A 16,061-nucleotide genomic window follows, 5' to 3' on the forward strand; every position below is an offset into this window, starting at 1 on the left:
GAGGTCTCGCCAAGTTGCCCAGGCGGGTCTCGAACCCACGGGCTCAGGCAATCCACACACCTCAGCCTCCCAAAGCGTGGGATTACAGGCTGAGCCACCGAGCCCGGCTCATTCCAATTCTTAATTCTTCTAGCAAAATGAATTGATCCTTTGTTAATTGCTTCTGGACACGCTTTTGACCACAACTGAATTCTGTCCTCTCTTAGTTCCTGAATTTGGGAGGGAAACTTTTTTGTTTTCTGGGTTTTTCTCATTTTATCTTTCCTTCTTCATTTCACACAAGAAGATAGTTAATCTGTAAAGTCAATTAATGTGATTCTGGGCAGGTGAACAGAGCAAATCCAATGGACAGAGGATTGTGGGGGCCAACATTTCTTTCAAGGAAACTGCATTCTCCTTAGAGTCTGGTCTCTGCTTATGAGATATTTAAACAATCGGAGAGAGCAGGCAGGCAGAAAAAAGGCCTGAGCACTAGAGAAGCAGGACAGCTGTGGACAGGAGAGCTCGGGAGACTTTCCAGGGACCCAAGTGCAGAGGCACAAAGGCACATAGCCAGAGTGGAGACAGTGAAAGAGCCCATTGCAGTTAGAACCGAAGGTTCACTCGAGAACAGGGCAGTCAGACAAATGGGCCAGGCAGGACTGTGAAAGCACTTGAATGTCAAGATAAAGAACTGGGATTTTGTCCAGAGGGCAATGGAAACCCACTAGAAGTTTCTGAGCCAGAGAATGAGATGACGTCGAATTTGAGAGGAGGTTAAAATATTTCACCAGGAGGTAAATCTTAGCATCTCTGAATCAGCAGCTCTAGCAGGGAATTCATCACCTTCCTCCTCAGACTAGTGACTTCTATTTCAGCTAATGACACGTCAGCACCAGTGTCACCTCCCCCAGTGTGCTCTGACACACTGCTCAGTTTTATTTTTTTCATAGCACTTGTCACCTTTGGAAGTGATCTTGTTACCTACTTGTTTGCTTCCTTTTTCTCTGTCATCCCATAGAATGTAAGCAAAATGGGGGATATGGGGCTTGTTATCTGTTTTGTTCATTGTTACGTCTGTAGCACCTATGCCAATACCAGGCTGATGGCAGATGCTCAGTGTGTATTTGTGGAACAAATGAATAAATGGATTGATAAACGAATTCATGACACCACTGTTTTCTCAGTTACTTGGGCCCTAAACCCCATTGTGATACCTGAGTCATCCTTCTTCCTCCTCTGCAGAATCTAGCCATTTTTCATGTCTGTGGATGTTATCTCTGCGTCCCTCCCTGCCCTCTCCCTCCCGCTTTGCATGTCCTTCTGTCCCCTCTCAAACAACTCTAAGTTTCTTGGGAGTGGAGACTCCCCACCATCATTCACCAATGGGGCTCAGCACAGGGCCTTGGCAATGACAGTTCTCACTGATCCAGTCTTTACAGTTTTCCAAGTATTTTTTACACCATCCTGGTGTACCTAGGGCAGATTTTGGACTTGTTCCTAAGCAACTCTAAACAACACATTTATTTAACGATTGTTCTGATTTATACATAATTTATGATGAATGAATGAGTGCTGGGAGATTGATTATAGAGAAAGAAACTGGAAGTGGTAAGACCATTTGGGGAAAATATCAGCCCATGCACAAAAGGACAGAAAAGAGCAGGAAATCAAGTGGATGGGAGTAGGGAAGGGGGAGGGGTGGCCAAAAACTAGGACTGAGGAAGACTGACTCACCAGAGATTAGATTGCTCTGGCCCCCATTGTCTTGTTATCTAAGACAGAAAGTCATGTAATCAACCAAAGTTAAAAGGGTATGGAAATTCTGAATCCAAGCGATGTATTATTTACTGGTTTGTGAGCTTATTATTTATAAACAATAATCACTAAAAATATAAACAATTCTTCTGAGCAAAAACTGCAAAGGATAGAAAAAGTCAAGAAAAAAGAAAATGAAAATCACCAGGTATTTCACATCCAGAAAAAGTCATTCTAATATTTTGATGTATATCCTTTCAGACTATATAAAGTAATCATAAATATAATTGTAGTATATATGCTTACATTTTATATATTATATTTATACAATATAAATATTGTATTAAGTATATTCTTGTATGTGTGTTATATATACAAGTCTACACACACACTTGTTGCTGTTAATAAAATGGGATACATAAAATTTTGTAACCTGCTTTTTGTTCACTTAATAACGTGTTGTGAACACAAAGGAGGTTTTATAAGACCAAAGGGCAGTTTGAAAAGATAACCTTTGGGATAAACAGGAAGCCAGAGAAGATATATGAGCTTGAAATGGGCAGCTAAGCTCTTTGGTTTTGATAAGTATTATTAAAGTAAATAAATCTTCGATGTCCTGCCAGGTTAGGTCATTGTTAGCAAGGCCCCTAATTCATAGACCCATAGGGTGCTGGTACTTGAAGGTGCCTTTGAGACTATCTAATTCAATCCCCTTACTTTCAGCTTTGAGAAACTACAAGCCCAGGGACATTAAATAATGTGCCCGAAAAGATATGACTGGTAAACCACAGAGCTGGGATGAAAACAAAGTTCCCTGACTTCAAGTCCAGTGCTCTTGCCACCAAACCACACTGATCAACAGGGTATATGCGCTTCACCCACATGAACAGATGTACAGAGTAGAACAGGGAGATGAGCAGTCTCAAGTCCAGTGGTTCTCTGGGTGTATAACATCAGTGGAGGGGTGTGTGTTAAAAGAGTAGCGGGCTCACACCTATAATCCCACTACTTTCAGAGGCTGAGGTGGGAGGATCGCTTGAGGCAAGGAGTTCAAGACCAACCTAAAAAAAATTTTTTTTTTTTAAAGAGAGAGAGAGAGAGAGAGAGAGAGAGAGAGAGTAGCAAAATGTCCCTGGGCAGGCCACTGGTGACATAGAGTTCAGTAGTTAGGAGTGGCTGGTCCTGATGTCAGATCAGATTTGAGGATCAAATCTTGGTTCCCATATTGACTGCACAAATCAAAGGTCTAGAAGAAATCCTTCTTCATTTCTCAATCTACTTCAAACTTAATCAACTGTTTAACGCTAAAATAGTAACAAATTATCATGGGGTTTATAACATGTATCAAAGTAAATTAATTACAATAGCACAAAGACTACGAAGGGCGACGTGTAAATATACCACTATATGTTCTTTCACTATTCACATAAGAGAATAACAAGGTAGTGATAAACTAAAGATGCATGTTGTAAATCTTAGCAAAACCATTAACAACAACAAAGGTATTGCCAATAAGTCAATAGTGGAGAAAATATGGATTATTAGAAAATACTCAATTCATTCAGAGGAAGGCAGATAAAGAGGAAAAAAGGTACCAAGAACAGAAGGGACAAATAATAAACTATAGCAAAATGGTAGATTGAAGTGCAATGTATCATTAGTATATTAAAGGTAATTTAAAAGACAGGTAGATTGGATAAGAAAAAAAGATTCTATGCTATGTACAAGAAAAAAGTCTAAATACAAACACACAGATAGGTTGAAAGTAAAATAAAAAGGAATACCATGTATACATTATTAGTCAAAAGAAAGCTATCAGTGAAAGGCAATACACACAAATAGAACAAGGAATATTACCAGGGACAAAGAAGGACATTTCATAATTATAAAGGAGTCAATTCATCAAGCGATCACATCAGTCCTTAAACACTACTGCACCAAACAGAACTTCAGAATACATGAAGCAAAAACTGATAGAACTGAAAGGAAAGACAGGCAGAGGTTAATTTTAGTTGAAGACATTTCTTTTTTGGTAATCGAGAGAAAAGTAGACAGAAAATCCGTAAGAATACTAGAAGACTTGAACAACATTATCAATCAACTTGACCTAATTGACATTTCATAACATTCCATCCAAAAACTGCAGATTACACATTTGTTTTCCATGTGCCTATGAAATAATGACCAAGATAGACCATATTTGGGAACACCAAATAAATCTCAGTACATTTAAAGGGGTTAAAATCACACAAAGTATAAGTTCTGACAATTAAGTACACAAACTCATCCTAGAAAAAGTGCTACATTCCTCATTGCTGAATATCACTACAGTCACCTTTGGGAAGCTATGCACCGATGCCAGCATCTAGTCCACATGATCAAAACAATTCTGGAACTCTTTTTCTGGAATGCTCATCAGAGCTGTCATCATTATTACTCTCGATGTCCTGTCACCAAAATGCCTTCCTTTCAGTATTTTCTTTATCTTCAGATAAAGAAAAAAAGTCATTGAGGGCCAGATCAGGTGAGTAGGAAGGATGTTTCAATATAGTTACTGGTTAAAAACTCCCTCTCAGACAGTGCTGTGTGAGCTAGTGCTTGGTCATGATGTGAGAGATCCTTCAGGACCATTTCGCACACATCTTCCTCATGCCAAGATTTTTCAGTTAAGATTCTCCTTTTTCTCTGTGGATTTTTTTTTAACGAATTAAGAAAGGTAGATTTATTAAAGAAAAGATACGTTGTGAAGGGCACAACAGGAAGGACAACAGCGAGAGGGTCTGCTATCTGCTGCCTCTCCATGGATGTTATGCTTCTCACAGTCAGCTAATGATTTTGATGCCCAATTTGACAAAGTTTTGCAATGTTTTCATCAGTTCTGCTTATTACTGGCAGTCCTGACCTCTCTTCATCAGTGGCACTTTCTCTCTCTCCCCTCAGAAAAATATTTAATCCATTTGTACACTGTCGTTTTCGTCACTGCATTATCCCCATAAACTTAGACTAATATTTCCCTGATTTCACTTCCACTCTTGCCAAATTTAACATGAAATTTAATGTTTGTTCATTGCTCTAAATCAAGCTCCGACACTCTCGCAGTGGCACACATGCAACAACAATAATGAATGCCACTCAGCAAGACGCCACTACATGTCAACATGAACACAGTTGTGAGACACTGATATACCAAAGTTATGAAATCTAACCGAGTTGTCTGTACAGTGCTGCCAACATAAGTGCACGGTGGCAAGTTGGCGAACTTAATTGTCAGTCCTTGTATGTTCCTTAACCACCACAGATTTAAACTAGAAATCATTAATAGAATGTTATCTGAAAAATCCTCCAATCCCTGAAATTAATCAAGCAGATCAAAAAAATTACAAGGGAAATTGGAACATATTTTGAACTGAATGAAAGTGAAAACAGTGTTTTCAGTGTGTCAAAATTTATGGCATTCTTAGAGGAAAATTTATACTTTTGCTTATATTATAGAAGAAGAAAGTATAAAAGCAATGATAGATTTCCATCTTAAGAAACTACAAAAAGAAGAGCAAATTAACCCTAAAGTAAAAAGAAGAAGGAAAAGTAAAGAGCGAAAATTAGTGAGGTAGAAAATGGACAGATAATACAGAAAAATCAATGAAAACAAAACCTAGTTACTTGAAAATATAAATAAAATTGGTAAATTTCTATCTAGATTGTTCAGGAGAAAAAACAAGAAAAGGTAAGAATTACTTTTATCAGGAGTGAAAGAGAGACTATCATTATAGAGTCTAAGACCCAAAAGATAACAAAGAAATATTATAAACAATTTTATACTAAACAAATTCAGCAACTTCAATAAAATGAATAAATTATTTGAAAGACACAAATTCCGAAGTTCACTCAAGAGAAAATAAATAACTGGAATAGCTGTCTCTCTCTCTCTCTCCTTGCTCCCATCATCTATCTATCTATAATAGATGAAATTTATAGTTAAAAATCTTCACGAAAAGAAAACCTTAGCCCAAATGACTTTTTGGTATATTCTACCAAATATTTAAAGAAGAAATACCAATTCTATGCAGTCTCTTACAGTATTTGAAAGAGAAAAGAATTCTCCCCAATGATTTTATGAGAGCATCATTATCCTTACACTAAAACCAGACAAATACATCACAGAAAAGAAAAGACTGGAGACTACTATTTTTCATAAACATAGATGCAAAAATCTTTAACAAAATATTAGAAAATCAAACTCAGAAATATGTAAAAAAAAAAAAAAAAGATCATACATCATGGTAAAGTGGAATTTATCCCAGAAATGCAAGGTTTGATTAACACTCAAAAATCAATCCATGTAATGAAATTAAGAAAACAATTCCATTTACAATAACATAAAAAAATTAGAAACAATTTTAAAGTGCATGACCTGTCCACTGAAAACTACAAGATATTGCTGAAACAAATTAAAGTAGACCTAACTAAATGGAAAGACATTCATGTTCATAGATCAGAAGACAATATTGTAAAGATGGCAATACTCCTCAAATTCATCTATGGATTTAGCACAAGCTGTATCAAAATTGTGGCTGACATTTTAACAAAAATCGACAAGTAGATTCTAAAATCCACACAAAAATTCAAGATACCCAGAATAGCCAAAACAATCTTGAAAAAGAAGAATAAAAAGTTGAACGCGTGCTTTCTGATTTTACTATTTTTTTTTTCTTGGTGGGGGTAGAGATGAGGTCTTACTATGTTGCCCAGGTTGGTCTTGAACTCCTGTGTTCAAATGATCCGCCTAGACCTCCCAAAGTGTTGGGATTATAGGTGTGAGCCTCCACACCCATCCAGTTCCCATTTTATAGATGAAGAAACAGAGGCTCCATTTTGGATGAGGGATACTCAAACTGTAATAAGGCAAACAGCTTACATAAAGAAAATGTTCAATAGATACTTTAACCAAGAAGATACATATAATGGTCAATAAACACATGGACTAAAGCTCAACGTCATTAGTAATTATGACGATGCAACCTTTAAAAATCCCACGTGGTACCACTACCCTGCTACTAGAGTGGCTAAACAAAACAGAACAAAACAAATAAAAGAGATGGATAATCCCAGTGTGACCTAGGATAAAGAGCAACTGGACCTCTCATTCATTACTCATGGGAATGCAAAAAGACATAATCAATTTGAAAAGAGTTTAGCAGTTTCTTATAAAATTAGATGCACACTTACCATATGACTAGAAATATGTCCATGAATGTCCATAGCAGGTTTATCCGTAGTAGCCAAAAGCTGGATACAACCAAAATATTCATCAATAGGTGAGTTCTTAAACAATTATTGGCATATTCATACCATAAAATACTACTACAGTAACAAAAAAAGAATAAAATTATTAGTACTCATGACAACATAGATGAGTCTCCGTGCATTATGCTAAGTGAAATAAGCCAGAGTCAGAAACCTACATATTTTATGATGCCTTACACAGTTCTAGAAAAGGCACAGTTTTAAAGATGGAAAACTGATTCGTTAAAAAAGAAAAAAAGAAAGAAAACTGATGAGTGATTGCCAGAAGCTGGGATGGAAGAAGTGAAATGAACAAAAAGGAGCTCAAGGATATTTTTAGGTGAAGAAAATAGTCTATATTCTCATTGTGGTGGTGTTACATGACTGTATATTACATTTGTGAAAACTCATTTAACTGCTAATTTAAAATGGAGAGGTCAGGTACAGTGGCTCACACCTGTAATTCCAACACTTTGGCAGGCCAAGGCGGGAAGGATTGCTTGAGTCCAGGAGTTCGAGACAGCCTGGGCAACATAGTGAAACCTCATCTCTTCAAAAAATAAAAAATAATAAGCCCAGCGTGGTGGTGTGTGCCTGTAGTCCCAGTTCCTCAGGATACTGAGGTGGAAGGATCATCTGAGCCCAGGAGATCCATGTTGCTGTGAAATGTTGACTGTCATGAGCCTGGGCAACAGAGTAAGACCCCAACTCAAAAAAAAAAAAAAAAAAAATTGGTCCGGCTCCGTGGTTCAGCCTGTAATCCCAGCATTTGGGAGGCTGAGGTGAGTGGATTGCCTGAGCCAGCGGGTTTGAGACCCACCAAGGCAACCTAGCGAGACCTCATCTCTACAATTAAAAAAAAAAAATTAGCCGGGTGTGGTAGCACGCACCTGTAGTTCCAGCTACTTGGAAGGCTAAGGCAGAAGGATCACCGGAGCCCAGCAGGTTGAGGTTGCGGTGGCGGGGAGCATGCTACTGCACTCCAGTCTGGGCGACAGAGTGAGACTCCAACTCAAGAAAAAAAAAATTGTACTCACAAGGCAGATTCAATTAGTGTGTTCATTTTATGGATAAGAACTTTGAGGCTATGAGAGATGAAGTAATTTGTCCGTGTCTACACAGCTAGTAAGTGGCAGAGCCAGAATTCAAACTCGGGGTTATGAAATTCCAGCCTTGAAGTTCCTAGACACTACTCTATACAACTTTGGTTAGACAATTCGTGGAGTCTTCTTCAGGTTAAACATCACTACTTCTCTTAATTCTTCTTCACATAGTACAGTCTCATTTCTCTGTTTGGCATTATCTGTAAGCAGCAGTTTTCCACATCCCACTTGAAATTCACCTCCCAAATCTAAATGCAGTACTGTTGGAAGAGGTTTGCAAAGTAAGCAAACTTTTATGATGAAATCACTTGAAACCTTGTTCCACATAACAAACAGATTTCATAACCACATTTGAGGAGTGTAAACATGGAGACACATACTGACAAGCTCTTGAAATTTTTTTCCTGGAAAATAGTATAGTGTAGGGGAAGAAATATGGCCTTGGGAGTTCATTGCAAATTGGGATCCTGGATCTGAAATTCCCAGGCTGTAGATGTGTCATCTTGGATAGGGTAGGTAGCTTCTCTGTTTTCTCACCTGTAAATCAGGGCTAACAAATGTCCATCTTGCAGGTCTCTTTTGGATTTTAACTGAGAGACCATATTTAAAGCATCTAGTACACAGCCTGCCCACAAAAAGTGCTCAATGTGTTGTCATGATCCCTTTCTGTAGAAAACAGGTTATCCTGGGCTAGTTTGAGGGTGGTTTTTCTGAAGCAGAGCACAGAACTACATGACCTTTTGAAATTACAACCAGCCGGCAGCTCTAGGGCATTGCAGGACTTGTTCCTGGTGCCCCACTTACCCCAAACCTTCCACATTTACACTCACATACACACGGTGCCTTTGGGAACAGTTTCCCTTTCGGGTTCCAGGCAGTGGGGTTCCCCAGGGTCTGGTACCAGAAACCATGCTTCCAGATTCTAAGTCCACTGTTCTTTCCTTGTAGGTTGCAGGCAAATTTTTGTCATCTTTCTACCATACTGATATATTTGCGGCTTCACTATATGGGAGGATTGTTCCTTACAAGCAACACATTTTCTCCCAGCTGCTAGGAAAGCCCCAAATGTAAATGCACAGATGCTTCAAGGGTCTACTTTAAGTCCCCATTTGGTGGCTTCTTGGTTTCTGTAAACTTCTGGTATGTGTTGGGGGTGGGGGATGGCGTGGCGGGAAGGGATCTGGCCTGCTACTACAAATGAGCCAGGATTTAAAATTTACACTGGGCTCAGTGACTTTCACCTGTAATCCCAGCTACTGGGGAGGCCGAGGCAAAAGTATCGCTTGAGGCCAGGAGTTCAAGACCAGTCTGGGCAACACAGTGAGACCCCTGTCTCTAAAAAGAAAAAAAAATTATCCAGATGTGATGGTGCAAACCTGTAGTCACAACTACTTGGGAGGCTGTGGTGGGAGGATCCTGAGCTTGAGTCCAGGATTTTGAGACTGCAGTGAGCTATGATTGCGCCACTGCATTCCAGTTTGGGTGACAAGGTGAGACTTGGCCTCTAAATAAATAAATACAATTTAGTTACTATAATTGATTAATCAATCACCTTGGGGTGCTCACTGGAGATGGGACAAGAGAGGATAGGGTTGGGTTTTATACAGCCGTTCTTGGGCCTTCTTATCAAACACTCAAGCAGCAGGCATCAGTTGAGCATTTTATGTGTTGTTAGTTAAGCGTGTGGCAGGATACAGCCCCTGTTCGAAGTCTGAGGGCAGCAGGGCTCTGAACTTAGAGGAAACTGATTGGTTCTAGAATGGACACCTCGCCCAAGGGCAGCCTACCCATAAGCTGATCAGTGACCAGTGAGGTGACATGGTGCCACGGGCGCTGATCAATAAGATAACAGTAATTATCTAAAAAATCTAGAAAATCTGTTTCCTCTAGGATTGAGAAGGAATTGCCAAATAGGCACGGGGTAAAGGAGCTCATGTTTGGATGGTCACAGGGCCTCTGGAGAGACAGGAGGGAGTAATGCCTCGTCCTGACAGCGTTTCCTTCCCAGTCTGTCACTTGTTCACTCAACCAGTACTTATTGAACACCTAGGGTAAGCCAGACCCTTTGCTAGGATACTCTTGAAATGTCACGTAATCCCTGTTCTCCTGGTGCTTTTAGTCTGAATAATATGTCATTAATAAAATAATCATAAATTAATAATTTTTTTTTTTGAGTTGGAGTCTCACTCTGTTGCCCAGACTGGAGTGCAGTGGCCGCTCCTGGCCACCGCAGCCTCGACCTGCTGGGCTCCAGTGATCCTTCTGCCTCAGCCTTCCAAGTAGCCAGAACTACAGGCACACGCTACCACACCCGGCTGATTTTTTGATTTATTGTAGAGATGAGGTCTCGCTGCCCAGGCGGGTCTCGAACCCGCGGGCTCAGGCAATCCACTCACCTCAGCCTCCCAAAGGCGCGGGAATTATTTTTAAACTTGGATGAAATATGAATAAAGATATAGGGGACTATGAGAGTCCCAACAGGGACATCTCAGTCTGGGACGGTTTCCTTAGGAAGGTGAATTTTGAGCTGAGAAGCAAAGGACCAATAGGAGTTAAAGAGCTGAAGGGTGAATTTATAGAAGAAAAGTTTCAGACAGACCAACATGTGCAAAAGTCCTGAGGCAAGAAGGAGCATGTCAGAAAGTCAGTGTGGCTGGAATGGAGTGGCACTAAGTGTCATTTGCTTTTGTTCACAAATCCTTTTTCTTATTGTGGCCTGTGGAGGGCCTCTTCCTTGCACACAAAAACCCACTGGACAGAAGCACCTATTATCTACTCCAGGTGTTCAGAGGCATACAAGATCAATGAAATAGTTTCATTTTGGGTCTGCTATTTACTAGCTGTGTGACCTTGAGCAATTTGCTTAATATCTGAGGTTCGGTCTGTGCATCTGTAAAAGTGAGATAATAAAAACAGTTATACAGGGCTATGATGAGAATTAAGACAATGCCTGTGTCCATGCCTAGGTTGGTCTATAGCACATAAGAGATACTTAATAAACACTTTTGCTATTAGCCAAACCACTGAGAAAGGACTAGGGCTCAAAAACAGCTGACTTCTTTTTGAACCCTGGGGAGGGTGGAGGTGGGTGTTCATTAATAAGTTAAAGCCGAGGTAGGGTGTGACTGTTTGCACAGGTACCACAGCCATATTGTCAGGTTGGCCATATTGTCAGGTTGGCAGACCTGAGGCGCATGGGCATGAAGGGTGCCCAGTAAGAGGGGAGAGGATGGAGCTAGGGAAGGAGACTGTGTGGAGCTGGGGACATTGGTTCAACTGCAGAGGCCAGCTCCGGTTTGAGACAGGAAGCTCGGTGAACAGCCATCAGTACTCATGAACTCCACGAGGGCGGGGCCATGTGTTTCTTGTTCCCCCGGGCTCCAGGTTCCAGCAGATATTCGGTGTTAAATGGGTGGGAGGGTGATGGTTACCTCAGCAAGGAATCCCATCTATCCCACCCCGTGTGAGTGGTCAGGAGCGCCTGTGTTGTAACTTTGGGCAATCTGTCCATCAGCGCCAGGACTTCCCATAGAAGAACACCAGCAGCAGGATTCAGGGTTGAAAGTGGAGGGCAGTGCGAGACACTGAGGCAAGAAGCCAGGGCCCCAGCTATGGGGCTTGGGTTCTGGAATCTGTTCCAGAAAAAATACAGAACTTGGCAGACTCACTGAAAAGGTAGAGACTAGTCCCTCGGAGTGAGATGAGAGCAGCGACACTGAGGATGTACAGGTTCCCTCTATGTGTATGTATATCCCATCACAATCCATAAATACACCGGGGTGCATTTAACCTTTAAATGGGTATAAAGGGTTTGTTGTTTTTTTAAAGGTTGCTTAATGGAAGTGAAAGAAAAATAAAGTTGGGGAATTTTAATGGAAACATGGTGGAATCAATACGAAACATTCATAGGATCCTATAAAACTGCCAGAGGTGGGCTAAAAATTTGGTTCTGAGCTGCCTGGTGGCCTGAGCAATGAGAGAAACAGGGGCAGTCATGAACTTTGTGGTGGTCAGAAGGTAAGCCACCAGCAACTCACAGAGGAACTGGTCAATATTCAAATAGGGGAGGCATTTTCCTGGAGTCCTCAAAGAAGGCTCAGAGGCATGCCAGGTTCCTGCCTGCATGCTGTATCCTGGATGCTCACACAACTTCTGCCCCGCCAGGCCCAGCTCAGAAGCGAGGGTAGACCTGAGGGAGATTGCCCACAGATGCAGCTGGGAAATGGGCAAGAATTGGCACCTCTATCCACCCACACCTGTCTCTACCTGAGATGATGCTAGAGACCCACAGAAGGTTTCTCAACCTGGGATGAAGGAACTAAACACCATCAGCTTGAGTTCTCCACCGGGAAGCGGGTGTAAAGTTGGTCTTGGCAAAAATGGAGATGTAATTAATGAAAAGACTATTAAGTGGAGTGAGAGTGCCAGAGCTGTCCCTAGCTGTGGGGCTTCACTTGGCTTACCCTCCAGTGACTCACCAGCTTATGAGCAATCCTCATATGCCTGATTCAGAGGACTTACTCACCCTTCAGAGAAAGACTTTAATGCAATAAAGCAAATGTCAGCAAGTGGGACGAGCTTAGCGCATCTCCCCAGCCTGCATCCAGCTTCCTACTCCCTGGCTCTCCCTGCTTGAAGTCCCTGCAGCCACTCACCCTGCACGGGCCTGCACAACAGGCTTCTGGGCACACTCCAAGTCTGGTCAGAGGCTCAGAGATGTGAAACCAAAAGGGATTAGGTACAAGCTAGACCAAGCTTCGGAGAAGGCTGGTCCATAAAGGCTGAAATCAGTCCCACAGGGGCAGGGTAAGGGCTAAACCCAGGATTTCTCACTCCTTGGCCAGTGCTCTTTACCATGGGAGCCCTGCTTGGCTACGCTGAAGGAAATTCAGCCTCCCTGCTCTGGGTGATCTTCTCATCTGTGGACTTTCCAAGGACTATGTGGAGAGTGAGCTGGAAAAAGAAAAGGCACATGGAGAGCAAGACCTCAAGCAAAGCCTTTGAAGTGAGGTATTTAGAGACAGCTGGGCTATCCTGGTTCTGCCACCTTTCTGCTATTTGCTGATGCAGTGCATGCTAAAAGATCTGGAAGCCCCTTTCTGGTTTCTGGAGCTGGAATCCACTTGTTAGGTCTCAGCTGACAGGGAGGGCATAAGCCCCAGCTGGTTCCCCGTTCCCCGTATTAGGAAACAGACCCCAGAGTTAGGCTGAAGCAGAGGCAGAGCCAGCCACGGGTATAAGTTGACACTGCCCCTTCCTTCTTCCACCAACGCGGAGGAAATGACTCACAAAGCGTCGGTTCAGCCTTGGATTTAAACCCAGGGATTTACCTAGGAACTCCTGAGGGAATTATCTGGAAGAAATAGATGCAAGGGTAAAAAGAGGGGAGTAGGCAGACCTTCACCTAGTTAATGTCTCCATCCCTGGGTCATTGACCCAGCTCTCTGAGTCTGGCCAGGCACTGGAGGGAGGTCAGTCACAAGCCTGGCCCTCAGGTCCACTGGAATCAAGGGCTTCATGCTGTAAGGGAATCTCGGGATAATTTCAGCTTGCTCATTTCTCAGGTGAGGAAACTGAGGTTCAAGTCAAACTCTTTGCCCTGTGTGATAGGAGCAAAGTGCCAAGCGGACAGATACTCTGACCACCTCGCCTCCCTGTGAGGCCTGTGCAAAGAACTTATCTCGCAAGTTAGCTTAGGGAGACCCCTCAGCTGGAAAGTAATATTTTGTATCATCATACCTACTGGCACACATCACACTACTGTTCATCTGGAAATAAAACCCAGTGAAGTAGGCTGGGCAACCCTACCTTGCCCTCAATTCATCAACAACAAGAAGTACTTTTTCCTTTTATAATTTTTATTTTGCACCATAAAAAAACAACAATAACAACCAGTAACATACCGCTTTTCTTCACATTTGCATGGGTTTTAGAAAATTATTGCCTCTTCCCCTGGAGAGATATTCTACAGACAAAAAAGTAGTACCACGTTGCAAAATATGCAAATCCCAAAGTCAATAGCTTGAAGACAACCTCCAGGGGTGGGAGAAAAACAACTGTCACAAGAGACACAAGTACACTGAGGGACAGTAAGCTGAGGAAATGACTGTTTTCAATGCCACTGACCCAAAATACACAGCAGGTACCCTTTCCACCTGGCACCTATTGCCACCACCCTGAAGGTGTGATTTTTTTGGTCTATGGTCTGAAAAACTCTTTTCAAACGAAAAGTTGCTTTGAGAAGAGGTGCAACAAGTTCAAGTATGAGTAAGAATCATGTTAAAGTCCAAGGTCAGGGAAGAACCCACAGTGAAAAAGAAACCCAGAAAAGCCAATGTCCTCAACCGACTGCCTCCTTTGGACTCAAGAGGAAATCTAAAAAACATCTCAAGGCTCAAATCGGCATACATATCGTGTTGCTAAAAGCCCAGCAGGGATTCTTTCCTGACTACACTGTGATCAGCTTATGCCTTGAAGCAACAGAGACAGACACTGAGACAGCCAAAGTTCAAAAAATAAGGTGGAAATTGTGCTTCCTTCAAAGTAAATTGGCTTTTCTCCTGATCCAGCAACTTCTTTCTCCCACGTTGCTGCAGGTATTTATTGCCTTAAGCTTGAAATAAAAAGGCAAACTTTGAGGTGCAAGGACTGAGCAGTCCCAAGAGGGCAAGGGGTCTGGAAGTACAGTAGTCAGCACATGCTGTGCTCCCTTAATGGCTTGGCCTTCCTTCGGTCCAAGAACCTATTCCCGGGTTTGGTCTGAAGTCCGCTTGCAAGCCTGGTGACTCACTCTCTCATCGGGACAGCATGACAGAGTGAGGTCTTCAGTATTGCACAGGTATGAAATGTCCACGAGTTTAAAAAACAAAAATCACAGTTGCTCTAGGGGCTGGGCGGGCTCCTCCATCCCAGTTTTAACAGGATGTGGCTGTGGCCACGGGGCTCCTGTGGAGCTCTGAGACTGCTGAGTGGGTGGACACTGGTGCCAGCACGGAGGCAGGGAATGTGCGGTAGGTACCCTGTATGTCAGGGCTCAGTGTCTGCAAATGGCCTATCAACGGAGAGCCTGCTGCCTCTCCTTGGCAGGAGGCAGGCTGAGGGGTGGGTGTGGAAGGCAGGATCTCAGATTCATACTGTAGGAGCTGGCCCATGAAGCCAAAATTGGGAGAGATCATACTCCTCCTCTGTTTGATGTAATCAAAGGCATCCTTGAGGCGGAACTGCTTGGTCTTCATGAGGTAAGCCATGCAGATGGTGGGTGAACGGGAGATCCCAGCCTCACAGTGGACCAGGACCTTGCCTCCCTTTTCCCTGACACAGTCTGAAAGAAAAGATAGTGGGAATGAGTCGGGATTGGAATCTGAAAGCAATGCCAAAACGTGAGAGGTGACCCAGTTATCAAACTCTTGTGCCTGCCTAAGAGCTGTGGCTCATACTACATTTCTGCCAGTCTATAATACCCGCTGGTGGGAAAAGAGATTTTGGGGTCCCACCAATGTCTATCCCCAAGTATGATCTTTATAATCTTTACGGCTGCTTTTCAGCTCCCCAGGATACTTGTAAAGAATCTGCCACTGGAAGCGCTAGACTTGGAGAAACCCCTTCCTGGGGATGCCATCTTAACTTGGGTTACACGGTTGGGCTTCAAGTGGGCTCAGGAAAATCCTCGAAACTGTGCCAGTTTTTACTGGGCATGTCCATTTTTCTGAGGCGAGTGTCTCAGGCTCAAAGGCTGGTGGAGAAGCAATTCTTGTCTCTCTGGGTCTGATTTTTTTTTTGAGTTGGCGTCTCACTCTGTTGCCCAGACTGGAGTGCAGTGGCCGCTTGCAGCCACCGCAACCTTGACCTGATGGGCTCCGGCGATCCTTCTGCCTCAGGCTTCCAAATAGCCAGAATTACAGGCATGCGCTACCACGCCTGGCTGATTTTTTGATTTAT

General features: G+C 42.5%; 1 protein-coding gene across 1 annotated transcript in view; it reads right to left on the reverse strand.

Moving 5' to 3' along the window:
- Window positions 1-13,963: 13,963 nt before the first annotated feature.
- Window positions 13,964-16,061, reverse strand: part of DUSP5 (dual specificity phosphatase 5) — a 17,996-nt gene continuing 15,898 nt past the window's right edge. The window contains exon 7 of the mRNA XM_021710863.1: window positions 13,964-15,444. Coding sequence (XP_021566538.1) covers window positions 15,038-15,444 — 407 coding nt within the window. The 3' untranslated portion in view covers window positions 13,964-15,037. The remainder of the gene's footprint in view (window positions 15,445-16,061) is intronic.

Source organism: Carlito syrichta, unplaced genomic scaffold, assembly GCF_000164805.1.
Source record: "Carlito syrichta isolate Samal-C Ts95f unplaced genomic scaffold, Tarsius_syrichta-2.0.1 Scaffold301619, whole genome shotgun sequence".
Classification (NCBI taxonomy): domain Eukaryota; kingdom Metazoa; phylum Chordata; class Mammalia; order Primates; family Tarsiidae; genus Carlito; species Carlito syrichta.